At 34.9% G+C, this 23,316-nt stretch overlaps 2 protein-coding genes across 2 annotated transcripts; both read right to left on the bottom strand.

The window, feature by feature from the left end:
• Window positions 1–9,319: 9,319 nt before the first annotated feature.
• On the bottom strand, window positions 9,320–11,795 carry LOC105636809 (3-hydroxy-3-methylglutaryl-coenzyme A reductase 1). The gene is made up of 3 exons (XM_012220197.4): window positions 10,495–11,795; window positions 9,918–10,264; window positions 9,320–9,782 (listed from the first exon to the last, which is right to left on the bottom strand). Exons 1-3 carry the CDS (start codon window positions 11,687–11,689, stop codon window positions 9,534–9,536), a joined length of 1,791 nt encoding a protein of 596 aa, XP_012075587.1. The 5' UTR covers window positions 11,690–11,795; the 3' UTR covers window positions 9,320–9,533.
• A 3,950-nt stretch (window positions 11,796–15,745) lies between these two features.
• LOC149493384 (uncharacterized) lies at window positions 15,746–20,277 on the bottom strand. The gene is made up of 2 exons (XM_089726691.1): window positions 19,109–20,277; window positions 15,746–17,966 (listed from the first exon to the last, which is right to left on the bottom strand). The coding sequence occupies exons 1-2, from the start codon at window positions 19,292–19,294 to the stop codon at window positions 17,553–17,555; spliced, it is 600 nt and encodes a 199-aa protein (XP_089582817.1). The 5' UTR covers window positions 19,295–20,277; the 3' UTR covers window positions 15,746–17,552.
• Window positions 20,278–23,316: the final 3,039 nt, after the last annotated feature.

Raw genomic sequence — 23,316 nt, 5'->3', positions numbered from 1 at the left:
AAAAGTCAAAATTGCAAGACATACTAACAGTGTGTGATTATCCAGACGTGTTTCCAGACGATTTACCAGGGTTACCACCAAGGAGAGAAGTGGAGTTTACCATAGATGTCTATCCCGGAGCAGCACCAATATCAATTGCACCTTACAGTATGGCACCAGCAGAGTTAAAAGAGTTGAAGATTCAGCTGTAGGAGTTATTGGATAAAGGCTTCGTTCGACCCAGTGTATCACCTTGGGGAGCACCGGTGTTATTCGTAAAGAAGAAAGATGGATCACTCAGACTGTGCATTGACTACAGACAGCTGAACAAACTGACAATCAAGAATAAGTATCCATTGCCTCGAATCGACGATTTGTTTGATCAGCTAAAGGGTGCAGGCGTGTTTTTTAAGATCGATCTCAGGTCAGGATACCATCAGCTGCGAATAAAGGAAGCAGATATTGCCAAGACTGCCTTCAGGACTCGATATGGTCACTATGAATTTTTAGTAATGCCATTCGGTCTCACAAATGCACCGGCGGTTTTCATGGGTCTCATGAACCGCGTGTTTCATCCCTATCTAGATCAGTTCGTGGTGGTGTTTATAGACGACATTTTGGTCTACTCCAGAGACAGGGTTGAACATGATAAACATTTACGGATTGTACTTCAGACACTGAGTGATAAACAGCTGTATGCCAAGCTCAGTAAGTGAGAGTTTTGGCTGGAAGAAGTTTCTTTCTTAGGACATGTGGTATCATCGAAGGGTATCAGAGTGGATCCTAAGAAGATTGAAGCTATTGTTGATTAGAGACCACCCAGGAATGTCACAAAAGTCCGAAGTTTTCTGGGTTTAGCCTGCTATTACAGAAGTTCGTAAAGGGATTCTCCATCATTGCATCACCATTAACAAGATTGTTGAAGAAAGAGGTTGTATTTCAATGGGATGATAGGTGTCAGTAGAGTTTTGACACTTTGTAGAAAAAGTTGACTAAAGCACCAGTGTTGACCCAGCCAGTGTCAGGTAAAGAATTTGAGATTTATAGTGATGCCTCTCATACTGGGTTAGGATGTGTACTTATGCAAGATAGGAAAGTGATGGCCTATGTATCCAGACAGTTGAAGCCACATGAATTGAATTATCTAACCCATGATTTAGAACTGGCAGCCATTGTTCTAACATTCAAAGTATGGCGGCATTATCTGTACAGTGAAAAGTGTTACATTTACACAGATCATCAGAGTTTAAAGTATTTATCGACACAGAAAGACTTGAATTCAAGACAACGGAAGTTGATGCAGATTCTGGCTAATTATGATTATTTCATTAATTACCATCCGGGCAAAGCTAATGTGGTAGCTGATGCCCTCAGCCAGAAATCATTGTATGCTTTGAGATCAATGAGAATCAGCATGAAGTTGAAACAGCAGGGAGCTATTCTAGCACAGATGAAGGTATAGCCATCTTGGGTTCAGGAAGTTACAGAAGCACAGAAGAAAGATAAGCAAATAGCAATATGGGTTAAACAAGTACAAGAAGACCATGGTCAGAAATTCAGATTGGATTGCATTGGAGTATTGTTTTATGAAGACAGAGTTGTTGTACCACAGACAAGGGAGATCAGATAGAAGATTCTGAATGAAGCTCACAACAGTCCATATACAATGCATCCAGGGAGTACTAATGTGACATCCTATCGAGTCGAGTCTTAGTACTAAGTCGAGTCTTTTCATAGAGTCGAGTTGAGTCGGGCCAGACCAAACCCGGTTGGGGTAGAATGGGGTTATAAGTGGACTTACTTGATTGAGAGAAAAATATCAAAGCACATGGGTGAGGATTTATTTGCATTAAAAGATCAAGCTTGGGTATTAAGTTAAAGCCTGTTGACAATTGAGGTACCATTTAGGAAGTTTCACATCATTTTTCTTGATATCTTGATGGCCTACCCGTAATAACCATTTCACTTTCCCATTTTCATCCTTATCTTCATCTTCTTCATCTCCTTCCTTTCTCCATCCATTTTCATGGTAGTTTAAGGCAACCTCAATTTTCTCCAAGTAAGTAGAATTTCTTGAAGCTTTATATTATTCAACCTCTAATTGAGCTATATTGTAGATAAGTTATAAGAATTCTGATGTGTATAGGAGAAGGGAGTTCAAAGGTAGTAGAAAAAGGAAGTTAAAGAGGAGATCAAGCTTTTTGGAGTAAAGGTTTGATATCTCTTTTCATTTACCATTTTCTTTGCATGAGAATTTATGTGGTGTGTTGCTAATGAGACAATATTGCTTCATGTTGAGTGGGAGGACTGGTAATGGTGAGAAAACAGGGGAGAAACAGGGGAGGAAGTGAATAAATGAAGTAAATAGTGAGTTTATGCTGAAACAGGTTTTGCTGGAAATTTTACCAGTAACTTCGTCTTGATTTTGACCCCATTTAATGATGGAATTAGGAAGTGTTATAGAAGAGTTATTTGTTCCTCTATGTGTTAGCTTTACATGGGTTTTTGAATCATCCAAATCGGAGTTGTATATTGAGAGATATGACCAAAAGAGTACAGACTGTGCAGGCTGGAAAACGCGACGCGCGCGCGCGAATTGCATGAAGAGCTCGCGACTTGTGCCTGAAACTCACTGACTCTCATTTTGCACTGTACGCGATCGCGACTTTCATTTGCGCGCTCGCGAATTTCACCTGAAACTCTCTGACTCTCATTTGGTGCTTTACGCGCTCGCGACTTTGCAATGCGCGCTCGCGACTTTCACCTGGAAACTCACTGACCTTCAGGTGTGCATTACGCGCTCGCGACTTTGCAAGGCGCGCTCGCGACTTGTGTTTTCATGCACTTTTGGACTTTATTTTCTATGCAATTGGATTCCTTTGCTCAACTTGTATGCCTCCAATCATTTTACAACAAGAATACAACATTAAATCATGTATCAAAACAACATGCAAGCATACATATGATGTGAAATCAAATAAACATTATGAATTATGAAGTTGTGAACTATGAATATGATGTTGTGTTATATTATTGATATACCAACATTAGGCTCCATTGAGGTTAGGCAGAAACCATGTAGATAAGGCTATGTCGCGACATAGGATAGCAGATCTGCACCCCATACAGTTTGATACTCCGGCTACAGGCCGTTGAGTGGATATGATTATATATGGGCCATAGCAGCCAAGCATACAGTATTCATCCAGTTTCATACAGTTTTTCTTATCACTTCGGTTTCACTATAACCTTATGGAGCCATACAGATATCTTGACATAACATTTCATGAATCATACAGTATTATAAACAGTACGAAGGATAATCAAGGTATAAGGAAAGGATCATGCTATATGTGCTTATATGTTTAATTATCTATATGCATTTACATGCTTATTTCTATCTATGTATGTGCTTAATTGTTTCTTTATATGTTGAGATATCCACTGAGCTTTATTTGCTCAGCGAGTTACCTGTTTAACTCGCAGGTTTTGAGTTTGGACCGTAGAGAGTCAGCTTGCAACTGCTGCAGTTCATCTGTAGAAGACTCAGTCTTCAGGGTAGCTACTCATTTGGATGTGTATCTTTTGTCTACCCCTTTTTATGGCATGTACAGGGCACACAGTTGGGCCCATTTCATTTTGACATTAGTATCATGTCTTGTAAATATAAATTACATTATTATTGTAAATAACATCAGCATGATATTATATTCAATATACATTATGACATCAGCATGACAAGACATAAAGTCAACCAGTTTGTAGCGTCTCGGTTCGGTTCATTCGAGTTACGGGTGGACCGGGAAGGGATGTTACAACTAAGATGTATCAGGATATGAAGAAAGGTTATTGGTGGTCCGACACGAAGAAAGACATTGGAAATTTTATAATAAGATGTCTGACATGTCAACAAGTAAAAGCAAAACATCAATTGCCAGCTGGGTTGCTTCATCCAATAACAGTGCCAACATGGAAATGGGATCAGATCACGATGGATTTGGTACCGGATTACCTCAGACGCAACAGAAGCATGATGCAGTATGGGTAATTGTAGACAGATTAACCAAGTTCGCACACTTTCTACCAATCAGGATGGACTATTCTCTGGACAAGTTAGCAGAAAGTTATGTTAGAGAAATAGTTCGACTGCCTGGAGTTCCATCATCCATTATATCTGATTATGATCCAAGGTTTACATCAAAGTTCTGGGGTAAACTACAAGAAGCATTAGGAACAAAACTGCATTTCAGCACTACATTTCATCCTCAGACAGATGGCCAGTCAAAGAGAGTAATTCAAATCCTGGAAGACATGATGAGATCATGTGTTATCGAATTTGAAGGCAGTTGGGACAGATATGTACATCTCATGGAATTTGCCTACAACAGCAGCTATCAATCGAGCATTAAGATTGCACCATATGAAGCGTTGTATGGCAGACAATGCAGGACACCTGTGTGTTGGACAGAACTTAGTGAGAAGAAGATTCTGGGTCCATAATTGGTTAGGGAAACAGAAGAGAAAGTGGAAATCATTAGAAAATGGCTGAAAGAAGCAAGTGATCGACAGAAGTCCTATGCTAATTTAAAGAGAAAGGACATTGAGCATACGGTCGGTGATAAAGTATTTCTAAAAGTTTCACCATGGAAAAAGATACTAAGGTTTGGAAGAAAGGGTAAGCTTAGTCATAGGTTCATTGATCCATACGAGATTATTGAACGTGTAGGACCATTAGCCTATCGCCTAGCGTTACCTTCGACATTAGATCGAATTCATAATGTCTTTCACGTATCAATGTTAGGGAGATACAGATCAGACCCATCACACGTATTATCAGCAGAAGAGATTGAAATTCAGCTAGATCTCACTTATGAAGAAGAACTAGTTCAGATCCTAGCCAGAGAAATTAAAGAATTGCAAAACAAGAAAATAGCATTGGTAAAAGTTCTTTGGAGGAATCATAAAACAGAAGAAGCAACATGGGAATCTGAAGAAACCATACGAAAACAGTATCCGCATTTGTTCACAACAGGTAAACTTTCGGGACGAAGTTTTTATTTAGGAGTGGAAAACTGTGACATCCTACTGAATCGAGTCGTTGCATTTAGCGAGTCGAGTCGAGTCGAGTCGGACCGAACCAGAACACGGTTCAAGCCATAAAAATTAAATAAATCAAAGACTTGGACTTAATTGAATGAAACATAAAGATGTAGACTCAATTGCAATAAAAGTATAAGGATTAGGACCTAATTGAAATAAAGTATAAAGTTTAGGTATTAAATGGTAAAATATTGAAAATTTAGGTACTATTTGGTAATTTTGTAACATACTAGAAGATATATTTGGAGGTTACCCGAAAATTCCATTCACTTTACCTTCTCCATATTCTCCTTTGTCTTCTTCCTTCACTTTACCTTCTCCATCTTCTCCTAAATTTTCCTCCATTTTCTACCTTAATATTCAGCCTTTCAAGCATTAAATTCAACCTATAACTCTATCCAAGTAAGTTGAATTTCTTGAATTTCATAATTTAGTGAGATTTTGGATGATTAATAAAGATGTTATTATGTATAGGAGAGATGAGCTCAAAGTGAGAAGAGAAAGGAAGCTAAGAAGAAGGTTGAAAGCTTTTTGGTTGAAGGTTTGATATCTCTTTTAGTTTAACAAATTTTCTTACATGAGAATATGTGTAGTGTGATGATAGGGATAAGATATGTTGTTGAATCTTGAGTAATAAGGTTTGAGAATGTTGACTAAGCATGGGATGCATTGAATAAATGAATTGGATATTGATTTCATGCTGAAACAGGTTTGTTGGAAAACTGACCAGTAACTTTAACCTGAATTTGAACCTATTTACCGATGGAATTAGGAAGTGGTATAAAAGACTTATTTGTTCCTTTATGTTTTAGCTGTCTATGAGCCTTGGAATCACCTAAATTGAAATTATAAATTGAAAGATATGCCCAAAATAATACAAATTGTGCAGGCTGGAAATCAAAATCTGGGCGGATTGGAAGGTGCTACTTTAGCTCAATATTTGACTACTTTACCAACATATTTCAGTGATGTCATAGAAGAAATATTTGTACCCTAATGTGTTAGCTAATAATAGAATTTAGAATCACCTAAATTGGCCTTATAAATTGAGAGATGTGACCAAAATGGTACAAACTGTGCAGACTTAATGTTGATGATGGATTGATATTGAAGAATGTGATTGAGATTTGATATATTGGAGTTGATGGAATGTTGAGGTTGGGTTTAGAAGTGTTTCTTATTTCACATGTTTTTAATTAAGTTTAATTTTTAGGAGAAACTCTTGCAGTTTTTCTGCAGGATTTTTCAAATAATTTTCTAAGTTAAATCATGGGCTTGCTGGACTTTTGACACTTTAGTTTTAAGTTTGATCTGTATGCTAGGTTGGTACTTCTGACACTAGATATGGCATCCGCCACCTATTCCTCCCGAAGTGGGCAAAGAGTATTACAACGAGAAAAACTATTTCTTGTAATTTTTATTTAATTCTGACAACATGCTCATATTATTGTTTTAAGACAATAAGAATAACAACATAAAATAATTAAATGACATATATTCCTTTGAAATTTAAGAAAGAAAAATAAAAAATAAATAATAAGAGTACCAAACTCAAAGAAGAGTGATTGGAAGTACAGAACCTAAATTTATTTAGGACAGTGAAAGAAAAATAATGGATAAAAGTTTCAAAAAATAAAACTCAAAATGGTGACTGACCATTTGTTATAATTTATAATTTCTTTTGCATTTTTCTCATATTTAACAATAAAATTTTTATAATACGAAATTTCTGTTATTATTTATATATTTTTATGGTATTGTGAGTTAAAGATTTTAATATTTTTTAATTAATTTTCAATATTGTAATCAAACAATAAAAATAAGTCATTTGGAAAATATTTTTCAAGAAATTCCTTGAAAAATATTTTCCAATATTAAATTATTTTCTAGAAATAAATGGGGAATATATGCCAAAATCAAACCCAAGATACCGTGTAATTACTATTTGAATGATAGTTGTTGCAGTGGGTGGAGTGTTAATCCTTGGTTCTTATCATAAGTATAACATCAAATAATCAAGTTATAGAAATGAACTACAAGCCCTTTGTCCTCGGAGAAACTTTAGGCTGGCTCTATATTAATATATTTGGGTAATCTTTCATTAGATAAACATAAATTGTGTAAATGACATATAATGAAGAGGGCGAACTAGTCATTTTATGTTAAAAGTAAGTCAAATTTATTATAAAGCCAACTTTTCATTTTTGAATACTAAATAATTTATAAAGAGGATTGGTAATGAAAATGGCTATTTTATGAAAAATTTACTTGCGTAGACCAAATCCATCTCCTCATCCATGTACGAAACTAATGAAAGTATACATTTTTGTTGAAATGAGAGAATTTTCTCACTTCCGCTTAACATTTCTAATTTACGTTTTGAATTAGATGGTCCGTGTTTTTCTATTCTAAATTCTATTGAGCAATTTAGCCTTTTTTTTTTTTTTTTGTAATTTTAATTTTCGCTAATTATTTTTAATTCTTTTTGTACACATGCATTATGTTTCACATATTTATCGGATTGGTACATGAGTGACATAGATGAATATAGTCTATCTAAGAATTTTTCGTATGTCGACATGATATTTTGGGAATATTTTGTGTTTAAAATATTTTGTGTCGACATGAAGTGGAGGAGATTGGTCTTTAAAATCTCATACCGATCAATAAAGATTTGTATGGATTACAAAAAGACTTATTATCTTTACAATATTATGAAAACGTGTATCATGCTATCAAGAATTATAAGTGGACTAATGTCAAAAAAAAAAAAAAAAAAAAAAAAGAATTATAAGTGGACTTATCCTTCACAAAGAAAAATGCACTATCCTTAACAAGGGTAGATCGATATCCGGATCTGTTGTAAAACTACTCTTAGCATCCGAGTGTTTAGAGGCTAAAACTCCCATTCTGGGTAATATCAATGTATTTTTTTTTTTATTTATTATTTTTATATATGTCACTATCCAGAATAAGGTTGTGGGACAAAATTTAAAGTAGTCAAAATTTACTTTGATTCTCAGTTTTGAATTTAATAATTTTATTTTTTAGATGGTCTTTTGTTTTCAAATTTTAATTTTTTTTTATAGAAAATTATTTTTCTCAAAAAACGAAGAATTCTCGTATTTGGATGACAATAAGTTTCCCGGTAAGTGGAATAATGATGATAATAAATTTTATTAATATACACTTCGTTCTATTTTAAGAGCAACATTTTATGTTTTCATTTAAGAAAATAATTGGAACACATTGATTTTTTCTAAAAATACATAATAGAATGCCTAAATTGTCCTTATTAAAATTAAAAGTTCTCCATTTAATTTTACTATAAAATCGCTACTAATTTTATCTCATATTAAAGCATCATCCTTAGAGCAGTACTTCTATTTCATTTTCTAATTATGTGTAATCAAAATTTTAATTCAACTACAATTAAAGAAGAGAAAAAATAAAATGTAAAATATTTTTAATTATTTTATCTTAAATTTTATATTTTAGATTTTTAGATTTTTTATTATTAACGAAAGTCTTTAGTGGTTTAGTAAGGGAGAGATTTGATAATTGGAAAAATTTTTCACATCATGAACTAAAAGAAAGGAAAAAATAATTTTAGAAAAAAAAAAAACAGATTTGAGTAATTAAAAACTAAAAACAGCTTTATAATAAATAAAAAAAAACTAAAAAATAAACAACTGTAACAAACGGCTTTCAAATACTAATTCAATTGATTTTAACCAAATGAATTCTTCTACCAACCCACTATCAAAATTTGCACATCACTCCACTAAGTAAACGTTTATTATTTTTTTTTTTTTATTTTCTGCAAAAGTCTGAAATGCCATTGACCAACTCTTCTTTATGACCAAATCACTCCACTAAGTAAACGTCTGGTATAAAAACCACAACTACATAGGGGAAGAAATAATTCATTTTCAACATCCTCCTTTCCCATTGAGGCGTTGTTTGGTGTAATGAATTCTATAAATGAATTTTCATATGTTTATGTTTGTTAAGAACAAAGGATGTAGGCATGGGATTACTGAACTTCTATAAATCTCTAGTGTCCCACCTTCTTACTCCCCATCTTCTTACTCTTGAGTTGGTACGAGGAATATCGTTTCAATTAAGGCCTTGTTTGGCGTAACATATTTGTTAAGAACAAAAACATTCAATTTTTAAAATTGGCTTAATCAATAAATTTGATTCTGAACTTTGACTGATTACCCTTGTGGCCCCCTGATTTGGAGAAATCAACTTGTATATTATACTCTTTAACTTTTTCATTAGTTTTACACAATTTGAAGAAATTTCTTACAAGGATATCATTCTAAGAAGAAAAAAAATTCTTTAAAAAAAAAAAAAAAAAAAAAAAAGAAAGTTAAGTGCAAAGGGAGTATACAAACGGTAATGGTTTCTTCTACTAATGTAGGTTATTATTTCCTTTTTGGTTCTTCTTAGGAAGAAGGCTTGGAAACATCATCTTTGTTGTTGGCTCTATTGTACTTCATGTGGCTCTTAACAAGTTGACCAGCAGCAAGAGCAGACATCAGAGACAACTCTCCGGCCAGAACAGAGCCAGCAACTATGGAGGCTAAAAGCCTTGAATTAGCTCCTGGCATCTCTTTGCTCGCACCCTTCACCCCAAGTAGGTTCAAGCACGCTGACTGAGATGTAAGCTGCGTTCCACCTCCCACCGTGCCAACCTTTAAGAGTTTGATTCATTTATAAACAATTAGACAATAGAAACACAAAATATCATTTGAAGTTGTTTTCCAAATCTAGTGAAATCTATTCACTGCTAAAATATGGATCATATAAATTACTAAGCGATCAATTACCTCAATAGAAGGCATAGTGACAGAGACATGAAGATCCTGTCCATCGTTAACAGCTTCCATCATGGTAATACAATGTGAACTCTCTACATTCTGTGCAGGATCTTGACCAGTGGCTATGTAGATAGCGGTCACAATGTTACTAGCATGAGCGTTGAAACCACCTAAAGCTCCAGCCATTGCAGAACCAGTGAGGTTCTTCAGCATGTTAAGCTCCACCAATGCCTCCACATTCGTCTTCAACACTTTCTTCACCACATCACCCTTTATAATGGCCTCACACACTACTGACTTGCCCCTTCCTTCAATCCAGTTCACAGCTGCTGGCTTCTTATCCGAACAGAAGTTACCTGTGTTATTCAGTTGTAGTTGTCACTATTTAAAAACTTATTCAAGTTATGGAAAATCCATTTAACAAAAGACTAAAAAAGAGAGATTAAATTGCATAACTCCTTATAAAAGAGTGTTTTTTTTTTTTTTAACTTTTCTCCAACCTCAATAACTTTCACTTCCAAAAGTGGCTAAACAAACAAATATGGGCTTATCCAATGAAAATGAAGCATAATCAAACAAAACTTACCAGAAATGCCAATGATATCCATGTCAGGGAAATCGTTCTGGAGGAAATCCAATACATTTTGGACACCTTTAGAGACCATATTCATACCCATAGCATCACCAGTGCTACAGCAAAATCTTAAATAAAGGTTCTTTCCAGCAATAGCACACTTGATAGTTTGAAGCCTACCAAATCTGCTAGATTTGTTAAAAGCAGTGGAAACAGCCTCAAAATTGGCCTGATCTTCTAAGTATAATTTCAACTGGGCAGCTCTTTTTGCAGTCCCAAATCTAACAACAGGTGCTCTGGTCATCCCATCTTTCAATAGTACGCTTATGGCTCCACCTGATAAGTGAATGGCTTTGCAACCCCTGTTAGTACTGGCCACTAAGCACCCTTCAGTTGTAGCCATAGGAACTGAGTATTCCTTTCCGTCAAGTAACAAGGGCCCAGCAATTCCTACTGGAATTTGGACATACCCAATTGGCATCTCGCAACACTGACCTAAAATTGACTCGTAATCAAATCCCTCCAACGGTAAACCAGAAAGAGATTTTCCAGTTATTCTCTGCAAAGCCTCTCGCCTGATTGCAGCAGCGCGCTTGCAGTCCCCTAATTTAGACTCAAGGGAATAAGAAGGAATAGTTCCAGAAACAACAGAATTGATCAAATCCTCATCTTCTTTACCTAAAGAGGTTGTTATTGGAACAGGAATTTCATCAAACACTTTCGCCTTTGGAGATGGAACCGCTGGTTTGGAAGCAATCGGCAGCGGCAAAGAGCAATCGAGACCTTGCCCACATGGCAATTTGCTTGAATCTTCCTTAAGAAGAATCCCTTCCGCCGCTGTCTCCTCAACCTCATCATCATCGTCGGCAGCCCATACATCAGTAGGAGGGCGTAAAATGAGGGACTGGACAAAGTCAATACCGAAGAAGCCGAGAAGATAAACAAAGGAGGCAATAAACGCAACAATAGCAGAAATTTCGGACAGGGAAACGACATGGAGAGGTGTGGAAGTGCGAATCTTCTCACGCCAACGGCTTAGCAGAAAATAAACAACCCAAAAGAATACGCTGAAGGAGAAGGCATTCGTTAGGTAGAGAGATAGCGGCAATGCCTCGGAGGCGGCTTTTTGAACACTCTCATCCTCCACCACTTTTAGTTTAAGGGTCTGAATGGGTTTTCCGGTGGTGGGTCGGCGATGAACCTCCATGTAGAACGGCGGCGAGCGCTGGATGAAAGGAGAAAGAGCGAGAGGAAGAGAGTCAGAGAGAAACGTGTTTTATGTTCGTTACTTCAGTATTGAAATTTGAACGGAAACGAAAGAGTATATATATAAAATAAATACGGAGAGGTTGTTAATGTTGACAGAGTTTAATGTGAGTGGGGAGGGTGCGTTGCACGTGATACATTTTATTGTTATTATTATTATTATTAAGCTTAATTAATTAATACCACTTCTTAAATTTAACTTGTTTGACTTTTTTTTTTTCGCTTTTATCACTTTTAGAAAATTAAGATAACATTAATTACTTTATTTCAGTTTTATTCTTACCTACGTATTTCTAATTAAAATTTTTATAAAATTTTGTGTTTTTTAGTTATATTAAAGCATAATTTAATTTATATTCAATTATTTTCTTAATTTTATAAAAAAACCAAAAAGATATTAAAATTAGCCGAATAGAGATAATAATAGAAAGTTTTAAAAGATAAATTGACAAAACAACTAAATGTAATATGATTAATTTTTTCATTAATGTGAAGAAAATGAGATTTGAGTGTGAATTTTATCCGATGCTTAGAATTTTCAATGAATCATAAAAAAAAATGATGGAATGGTCAAATACTCAAATCAAAAAATTCACAAATTGTTCTATAAAGGAGTGTCTTTCCTAGCTGCTTCTTTGTCTCTTTTGTGTACTTGTTAAAGCTACTGTTTTTTGTCTTTTGTTATTCTTTAATTATTATTAACTTAATTTTGTCTAACAAATAGAGATAGTGCGCTAAGAGAGCCAAAAACCTTTACGCTCTATGGCGAGCCAAAAACCTTAACATGATCATTATTATAATTATTATAATCATAATCAACAATAAAAAATTAAATTTCCTAATAACAAAGACAACCAGTAAAATTAAAAATACTTAGTGACCTAATTATGCAATATGTTTTAAACTACAATGTACTGCAATAGAAACAATCCAAAACAAGTTTATACTAAAGAAAAGAAGCAATAATTTAATAGATATTTGATATCGAGTTTGAGGGCCTTGAAGACTTCTAAGGTTATTAGGTTTACTAAGCTACTGTTATCTACGAGTAGAGTGGCCATATTACAGATTTTTAGAACCGAAACTGCCCGGAACCGGTGGGAACCAGAACCGGTGGCCTACATTCAGTTCTGGTTCCACCATTTTTGAAACCGTGAACCGGCGATTTTAAGAACCGTTCGTAACCGACAATTTTTCAACCAGTTAGAATCGACGATTCGAACCGGCAGTTCCAAGCAGATTTTAAATTTTATGTCAAACAGCTAGAATCGGCGGTTCTAGCAGTTTCTTTTTTTTTTTTAATTTTTCAAATAGTTTTGTGAAATCCCCAAATTATTCCTCCTTACAACTATAAATGGCACATAACGGCTAATTTTAAGAGTATTTATGAAAAAGTAATTTTTTGAATTTATTATAAATACCCCTTTACATTTACAATCCCCTCACACAAAATTATCTTTACTCTCTCTACTCTACAATCTCTTCAATTTTCATTTATAAATTATTGTCTAAAATATTGTAAAATAATTTCTTCAAAGTCCAATCTCCAATTATTTGTCCAAATTATTGTCAATTGATTTCTTCAAATTCCAATCTCTAATTATTCTCCCTAGTTTTTTTTATTCAAATTTTCAAGTTACATATTATTTTCCTATAATAGCAAGTAGAGGAAACTCAAGTTCCGCTAAAGGTAAGGGAAAAGTTAGAGAAACACAATATTCATCTATCCCTACAAGCGACGTCTTCGATTTCACTCTCGACCAATATGATCTTGAGGGATATCCAAATGAAAATTTAAAAATTTCAACTCAAGAATTTGAATCTTGAGGGATAGACTTTTTTTTTAAAGAAAAAAATTAAATTAAGTTCAAGCCTATTTTTAAAAAATAAATTAAGTTCAAGCATGTTTTTAATTTTAAGAGTATTTTTTTTTAGAAATTATTTCACAAATTTTTAAATTTTAAATTTTGAAGAAAAAATGTTCTCTAATTTTTTATTGTACAATTATGCGATTCGCCGGAAACTCGTCGGAACCGTCAGTTTTGGAACCGTTAAGAAATCAGAATCATAATCATAACCGTTCAGTTTCAAACCGTAACTAGAATCATCAATTTTTGGCTCGGTTTCGATTCTAAATTTTTTGAAACCGGAATCGTCAATTTTGGAACCGAAACCGGTGGTTTCGAAAAGCGTGGCCACCCCTATCTATGAGGATTCTTTGGACTTTATAATTCTCCATCATGCCTTCGACTACTAAGGCATTGGAATGTGCGAAATGAATATGCTTGACATCCTCTTCGGATATACTGATGGGTTTGCGTAGAGGTTTGACTGCTCTCTCAGTATGCACTGAGTAAATTTTCTGTGCATGCCTCTTTCTTGCCGAGCTATTGTTTCCTCATGCAGTGGCACCAAAAATCAAGTTGATAGTACCGAGGGGTTCGACTCTTATCAATTGTTAGCCCGCTCTCTTAGATGACTCTACTACCGGCTCTGCAGAGCTCTTCTAGTTCCCGTCTTCCCTGATGAATCTTTTTAACACTCCTCTTTGGATTAGGCACTCGATCTCCTTCTTCAATTGACAACAGTGCTCTGCATCATGACCTACATCCTTGTGGAACTCGTAATATTTATTTGTCTCTTTGGGTTGCGGATTCCTCTCTCAATTTTCTCGAATAATTGAAATGAATTTTTTCTCAGTTGTCTTTTAGATAGCGTAGAATATATGTCCGGCTCTTGTCAACTTCCCCAGGTCCTGCAGCGGATGCTTTCTCCATAGCGTCATGGAGGATTTGACAGATATTTTGCAATGAGGGGCGAGCTAACATACTGCAAATCTAATAATTTTTCAGTCCACGCTTACCGCACCAGTTTGATAACTTCAAAATATATTATTCATAGAGACATGGGAATTGCAAAATTATATTGATATGACCAATAGTCATTAACCCTTTTTTGGAGAAGGCTTTGATCTAATATACAGGATACTAGATAAAGTTGGTTTCATGAGTAATTGAGGGAGAGATATTAGGAGCATTATTTCCTAATATTAAGCCTAAATCATTTATTTACTATTTGGCCCTTCACCTCTATTTCTCGAGGGTCCAAACAGAATAGGTGTCTATTTCTTAACATGATCATTTTTATCATCATCATAATCATAATAAACAATGAAAAATTAAATTTCCTAATAAGAAAGACAACCAATAAAATTAGAAGTACTTAGTAATCTAATTATGCAATATGTTTTAAACTACATTGTACTCTAATAGAAACAATTGAAAATAAGTTTATACTAAAGAAAAAAAAAAAAGCAATATTTTAAAGCCAATATCTATTAAATAATTTAGTATTTATATTCAAAATTGCAAATCAAATCAAATTAACTAAATAATCGATAATCACACACAACATTAGAGGTATCAATATGGGTCATGACACGTGAACACAATTCACCTAACACGTGAAATACACGGGTTAGAATTGAGGTTAAACAAGTTCGTGTCATATACGGGTCACCAATTTATGACAAGAATATAAACGTGTCGTGTCGCGGGTTGACATGCGGGTTGAGCGAGTTGATAAGTGTTATTTTTATAGTATTTTTAATATGGTTTTTATTAGGATTTTTAATATTTTTAATTATTTTTATTTATGTTTTTGTTTAAAGCTTCTTTGAATCATATTTCACTTGATCCCAAGGAATTTTAAATGTTTTTTAATTTCATGCTAAATACAGAGATGATTTTTAATTATTTTAGATTTGAAAATATTTAGATAGTTGATTTGAGATTTCAAGAGTTGAAAATTATCAATTAAGTAAATTAAAATGGTTGTTTGCGTTTATCAATAATCTATTGAAAGAAGAAAATGTTATTAAAATTCAAAATTTAAAAGTGTAGGAGCAGTGATTTGGAAATAGTCTTACCTCTTGGCATCACTATTAATAATCCTATATCACTAGGGGCATTATTGAAAATTAATTCTCTTTATAGAATTTAAGAATTCTAGGAATCGTTTTCATTATTTTATTTGTATTGTTGTAGGCTATATATATAGTATACAGAATCTGTTACAAGAGATAATGCTATATTATTTACATTTATCACAATATAACAAACTATCCTTATCATGCCCCCTCAATTTGAGCTTCTGGAGTGGAAGATCGAATTGATAGTTGATACATTAGTGCTCGATGTCTAGACTTTGGCAAGGGCATAGTTAGTATATTGGCTAACTGATCCGTTGAGCTAAGAAATTGCACATTTACTTCCTTTTTCATGACTTTATCCCGAACGAAATGAAAATCAACTTCAAGGTGCTTAGATCTCGCATGGAATACAAGATTGACTGATAAATAGGTGGCACCATTATTGTCACACCATAGGTCGGAAATTTGAGAGGAATCAAAGCCAATATCTCGCAACAAAGATTGAATCCATGTAAGTTCAGTGATTGCAAGTCCAATTGCACGATATTCAGCTTCAGTAGATGATTTAGCAACAGTTTGTTGTTTTTTTGAGCACCAAGAAACTAAATTATTACCAAGAAAAATGGCATATCCAAACGTCGACTTTTGGTCATCAAAACTGCTGGCCTAGTCAGCATCAGAGTACACATTTAAGTGGGTGTTTGATGACTTTCGAAGAAACAGACCATGTGTTGCTGTTGCTTTCAAATATCTTAAAATTCTTTTTACAAAGGACCAATTTTCATCAGTTGGGGCATGCATAAACTGAGATACTCTGTGGATCGAGTAACATACCTCTGGCCGAGTGAGGCTAATATACTGCAGTCGTCCCACAACACTTCGATAAAGAGCTGGATCATGAAATACTCGACCATGGGCTGTCATCTTTTCCTTAGAGCTGGCTGGAGTAGAAATTCCTTTACAATCTGCCATATGTGCTTTAGCAAGTAGATCAAGTATGTATTTTTGCTGTGTAAGTAATAAGCCCTAATTTGTCCAACATGCTTCCATGCCCAAGAAATAATCTAGCTGTCCTAAGTCTTTTAATATAAACTTATTTTATAAGGACTGAATGGTGCTTTGCAAGACATCTTTGTTTGAACCGGTAAGTATAATATCGTCGACAGATACAAGGGCAAACTGAACAATATTACCCTTAGTATATATAAACAATGAGGAATTAGCTGGAGAAACTCGAAAACCAAGGCTAACAAATGCAGAAAGTAGACACTTATACCATTGCCGAGGTGCTTGACGAAGACCATATAGAGAACGATGTAGCTTACACATAATCTGGTCTTGAGAGATCCTTAAATCCTGGTGGTTGCTCCATGAATACAACATCATCAAGTGCCCCATGCAGAAAAGCATTTGATACATCAAGTTGCTTAATTAACCAGCCCTTGGAAACTGCAATTGATAAAAGAATTCGAATTGTTGTCGGTTTAATAACCGGAGAAAATGTCTCAGAATAGTCAATCTCAGGCCGTTGATGAAAACCCATGGCTACCAACCGAACCTTATAACGATCAATGGAGCCATCAGATTTTTATTTGATTCGGAACACCCATTTACAACCAATCACATTCTGAGCAGCAGACCGTGGTACCAACTCCCAAGTGCCAGTCTTAATAAGAGCATTCACCTCACACAACATGGCCTCTTGCCATTGAGGAAATTTATTTACTTGAGAAAAGCATGTAGGGACAGTAGAAGCAACACAAGCATTGTGGGACTGAGGAGACCATGGCAACTTAGGTTTCAAAGTTCTAGTTTGTTGTCTAGTAACCATGGAATGTGTCTTCGTTGGACCTGTTGGAACAATAACACCAGACTATGTAGATATCGAAGAATCAGATGATAAAGAAGACTCTAAACGGTGCATTGAGGGTAAGTTATGATCTGGAGTTGTAATTGGTTCGGTCTGACTCTCATCAATTCGTGCTGGAATTGTTGGTTCATCCGGAAGTGAAGATGCAGTGAAAGGTGTGTTTTGAAGCGACGCCGATTGTTGAGAGGGATTAGTGAAACGGTGCGCAGCAGGTGAGTGAAGCAGATTAGGCACCAATTCCATTTGTGTGTCATTTTGTGACTGTTGTGGGGATAAATTGGTGCGTTTTGGTGCAACACCTAGAACTCCAGGCTGAGTACTCAATGATTGTGGAACAGGAGGCAACGGTATTGAAGTAGGTGCCAGTGGATCTGAAATTCGTGTGCTATTATCACCGGGCTGCTGAAAAGGAAACACCTGCTCATAAAACAAAAGGTGTCGTGAGATAAACTTGCGACGAGACAGAAAATCAAGACAAATATACCCTTTATGAACCTTACTATAACCAAGGAAAACATAGCGAGACGATTTAGGAGCTAACTTATGTGGAGAATACGGTTTCAACCATGGGTAACAAAGAGAGCCAAACACCCGAAGCTCATTATAATTGGGTTTAACATGAAAAAGAATTTCAAATGGAGTTTGGAAATATCTTTTAGAGGATGGTAACCTATTGATTGTATAGACAGCAGTATCAAAAGCATATGTCCAATAAGCATAAGGTACGGATGCATTGTGCAATAAAGCTCTACCCAATTCAACAATATGCCTGTGTTTCCGTTCAGCAGACCCGTTTTGTTCTGGTGTATGAGGACAAGACACACAGTGTGTTATACCATTATTTGAGAGATATTTAGATAGAGATTGAAACTCTCCCCCCAAATCTGATTGAAAACTCTTGATGGAAACTCCAAAATACTTCTCTACTAATTTTTTAAATTGAATAAAAATGGGCAGAACATCATATTTCTGTTTCAGAAAATATAACCAGCAATATTTACTGTAATGATCATAAAACACCACATAATAACGATAACCATCAATTGAAATTACTGGAGATGGACCCCAAACATCAGAATAAATTAATTCCAAAGGTTTTGAAGTTTGATAAATAGAATTTGAAAATGACAATTTGTGTGATTTACTCACACTACAAGCATGACAATACTGAAAAGAATTATTAGAATCAACAGAAATATTATTTGAACGAAGAACACTTTGAACTAGACGAATGTTTGCATGATCGACACGCTCATGCCAAATTGACACAGGTGCTGGAAACGTTTTTGGTGAGAATGAATGAACAGATTGCTGCATCGGAAATAGATATAACCCATCTTTACTCTGGCCTTGTTAAAGCACCTGTTTCGTGGGGATATCCTTCACAAGATAAGAGTTAGGGAAAAATTCAAGAGAAACATTATTTTGTGAAGAGAATGCAGACACAGACAATAAATTTTTCTTAATCGTAGGAGAATAAAGCACATTATCAAGAATATATGAATGACCATTAACAGTTTCAAAAGAAGAACCACGAGAGACAATAGGAAGGGTATTACCATCTGCAATAGTAAGAGTAGCTGTGTCTGGAATAGGAACAGGTTGAGCAATAGCTTTCTTATGAGCAGCAAGGTGATAATTAGCACCGGAATCAACAGTCCAATCAGCAGTTTCAGCTTGCACAGCGTTGCCATAAGATGAGATTTTTGGGGACGGGCATTGACGGGCAACATGACCGCTGCCATTGCAGCTAAAACAAGTCAGAAGAGCCAAATTATTACCACGTCCAGCAGAACTAGATTGATGTGCAGAATAATTGTAGTTCCTTCGTCCAAAACCAAACTGATTATAACCACGACCTCTACCTCCACGCCCCCCACGCGACCTACCACCATAACTACCTTGTCCACGCCCAACAAAAGATGCGCCATAATGGGCAGTTGGGGAACAGAAGCATTTAATGACATAGAATCCAATTTCAATTACGTTTCCTCACTGAACAGTAACGCGTGAAGCTCGTCGAAAGAGATGGGGGTGTTTCGTGCTTCAATTGCTCGAGTAAAGGGTCGATATTCAGAACCTAGACCCTCTAAAACATCACAAACTAATGTTGCATATGATATGGGATTTTGAAATGCCTCTAATTGATCAACAAGAAAACGAGCTTTCTTCATGTATGTATCAATCGAATCTGTTCCTCTAGACAAATGCTTCAACTATTTTCACAATTGAGGAACCTGTGACTTAGCACCAGTAGAATAGATCGTTGCAAGCTTATCCCAAGCCTCTTTTGCGGTTTGGCAACGTAAAATATGATGAGCAATACACTCAAAGACAGAACAATTGAGCCAACTTCTAACAATCTAATCCTGACTAAACCAAGTTAAATATTCAGGATTTAGCTTACTAGATTCGGTTGTTTGTGATGGTTGAGGAATCGATCCATCAACATGCCCAGCTAATCGATACCCATGAAGAAGAGGAAGAAGCCGTGCTTCCCACAACAGATAATTCGATAAATTCAGCTTAATGGTTAAAAAGGGTGTAATATTTGGGACTTGAAGAATAGGAGCAGCAACAGTTTCAGCAGAGGTAGAAGAAATCGTTGGAGAAGGAGAAGAATTCAGACTTGGTTAAGTAGACGTGGTGAATCAAATCAATGGACGATGGACGGGAAGAAAAGAAAAAGAGCCCTGCGCTGGCTCTGATACCATATAGAATTTAAGAATTCTAGGAATCATTTTCATTATTTTATTTGTATTGTTGTAGGCTGTATATATAGTATACAGAATTTGTTACAAGAGATACTGCTATATTATTTACATTTATCACAATATAACAAACTATCCTTATCACTTTTAACCCATGTGCTACAAAACTACACATATCTTTGTTAGATGTAACACATACCCAACTCTACTAAGGGATTGGTGGAAGGGCATTGATGGAAATATCCGCATAATAAGTTTTCCATTTTAGCGTGAAAATATCTATAAATTCTTCTCTTCAAGAAAAAACATATGAAGTAAACGTTCTTCTAAACGCATAATTTTAATTGAGCTTATCTTTTATTTGTAATTAGAAGCGCAATACTAATGCAATTTCTCATTAGAGAGATTTTGAAATCCAAGTCAAATATTTAAATAATTAATCCTTGCAAAATAACAACACAATAATAGTCTAAACATGAGCAACCACTGGCACTGTTTGTTCTCTTTATTTAGAAAAAATTTCCTTTTTGGATGTATTTTTAATATAGAGAATTTTACTTTAAATAATAACTTTGGAATGCAAGCCAAGATAAAAAGACAAGAATGTCCTTTGCATATATGTTTGTTTTAAGATTGAAGCTCAAGAATAGAAGAAAGTTGTACACACATGTATTCTCAGCATTTAAGTATGTGGGTTTCAAAGGACCAATTATCAGTTTACTGTTTTATATCGATTTTGCATAATGGTGACCGTTTATATAAATTTGGCCATAAAATTAAAGTTCATGTTCTAAATGTTAAAATTATTGCCACATAAAAATAGAGTTTACCCTTATTTGAATGTTTGATGGCTATATGTCCATTTTTATCATCGTAAATGTGGCCAGAACTATTGGTGTAAAGAATAAAGATATGTTGGGCCTAGTTAGATTTTGAAAACGAGCATGTTTTGTGTTTAAAAGTGCGGACGTCTTGAGATTTTTAAAAAAATTACAATTATTACTGTTTTGGCCATATTGGTGGAAAAAGTAATCAAAAACAGTGAGCGTCCACATTCGTGGAAAGGATATACAAAAACAGTGAGCAAACACAGAAAAACAGTGCACAACTTGAAGAGTTGTAGTCTTTTATTGCTGATTTGAGACACTTTCTCGAAGGAACTGGTCAGTACTTTGAGGTTTTTGAAACACCTATTTTTTGCTAATGGTGGCCAAATAGATGCAAATGTGGCCAAACCTGATAGTCTTCTAGAGAAGTAAAACAAATGATGATGGCCAATATCACCAAAGTCCAAAAGATGTGTTCGATCCTGCAATGCATGAAGACAGTACTATATGCAAACAATGAGGACAGTGCTATCTCAAATTGTAAAAAAGACTTTCGAAAACTATGACTTTCAATGAATTATTATATAGAAAGTAGAATACTATTAGCTAGTTTATGTAATTCAAATAATTTAAATGCATTATATTATCATATATAATTCTATTATAATTAAGAAAATTCAAAAATAGATATATATAGATTATATTCATAATATTCTATTATTTATATTTATGTAAAAGTAATTACTTATCTTTGTAAATTAGGAATTCCTCCTCAACACTGTGGCACATGTTTCTAAGCAACAGAGTGGATTGCACCTGCGTATGAATCCTGTTCTGGGTGTCCATGTGCCAGGAGGAATCCCCGTCTTCCATTCCATCGCCTAAGGTCCTATTGGTTGTGTCTCCTTCTTCTGTGGCGACGTTAATGCGACGTCCACCTACAGGGGGTATTTGGGACACAGGGTTTACAGGCTTCACCATTATCCTTTCCAAGACACTTGCAAAGTTATTGTAGGCGTGAGTTAGAAATGATAACCCCTAAGGATCTAGGGCGGATATGTTAAGGGGCGATGGGATTAATTTCTCCATAGAGCTCCCGGCCTTGTCAACTTCCCCAGGTCCTGCAGCGGATGCTTTCTCCATAGCGTCATGGAGGATTTGACAGTTATTTTGCAATGAGGGGCGAGCTAACATACTGAAAATCTAATAATTTTTCAGTCCACGCTTACCGCACCAGTTTGATAACTTCAAAATATATTATTCATAGAGAAATGGGAATTGCAGAATTATATTGATATTACCAATAGTCATTAACCCTTTTTTGGAGAAGGCTTTGATCTAATATACAGGATACTAGATAAAGTTGGTTTCATGAGTAATTGAGGGAGAGATATTTAGAGCATTATTTCCTAATATTAAGCCTAAATCATATATTTATTGTTCGGCCCTTCACCTCTATTTCTCGAGGGTCCAAACAGAATAGGTGTCTATTTCTTAACATGATCATTGTTATCATCATCATAATCATAATCAACAATGAAAAATTAAATTTTCTAATAAGAAAGACAACCGATAAAATTAGAAGTACTTAGTAATCTACTTATGCAATATGTTTTCAACTACAATGTACTCTAATAGAAACAATTCAAAATAAGTTTATACTAAAGAAAAAAAAAAAAAGAAGCAATCTTTTAAAGCCAATATCTATTAAATATATAAATAATTTAGTATTTATATTCAAAATTGCAAATCAAATCAAATTAACTAAATAATCGATAATCACACACAACATTAGAGGTATCAACATGGGTCATGACACGTGAACACATTCACCTAACACGTGAAATACACGGGTTAAAATTGAGGTTAAACAGGTTCGTGTCATATACAGGTCACCCATTTATGACAAGAATATAAACGTGTCGCGTCGCGAGTTGACATGCGGGTTGAGCGAGTTGATAAGTGTTATTTTTATAGTATTTTTAATATTGTTTTTATTAGGATTTTTAATTATTTTTTATTTATATTTTTGTTTAAAGCTTCCTTGAATCATATTTCACTTGATCTTGAGGAATTTTATATGAGTTTTATAAGAAACCAGCCAAAAATGCAAAAGATGATTAAAAGCAATCATTTGTCCTTGACGGAGCACATCCAGGTCGTGCTATCTAGGGATGGCAATTTAATCTAACCCCATTTGGCAGGTTTGGATAGTGTATGAACGGATTT

Source organism: Jatropha curcas, chromosome 10 (assembly GCF_041381405.1).
Source record: "Jatropha curcas cultivar XTBG-Jc1 chromosome 10, XTBG_Jcur_1.0, whole genome shotgun sequence".
NCBI lineage: Eukaryota > Viridiplantae > Streptophyta > Magnoliopsida > Malpighiales > Euphorbiaceae > Jatropha > Jatropha curcas.
The sequence above is the reverse complement of the archived record's forward strand: the minus strand, read 5'-3'. Positions and strand labels throughout refer to the sequence as shown.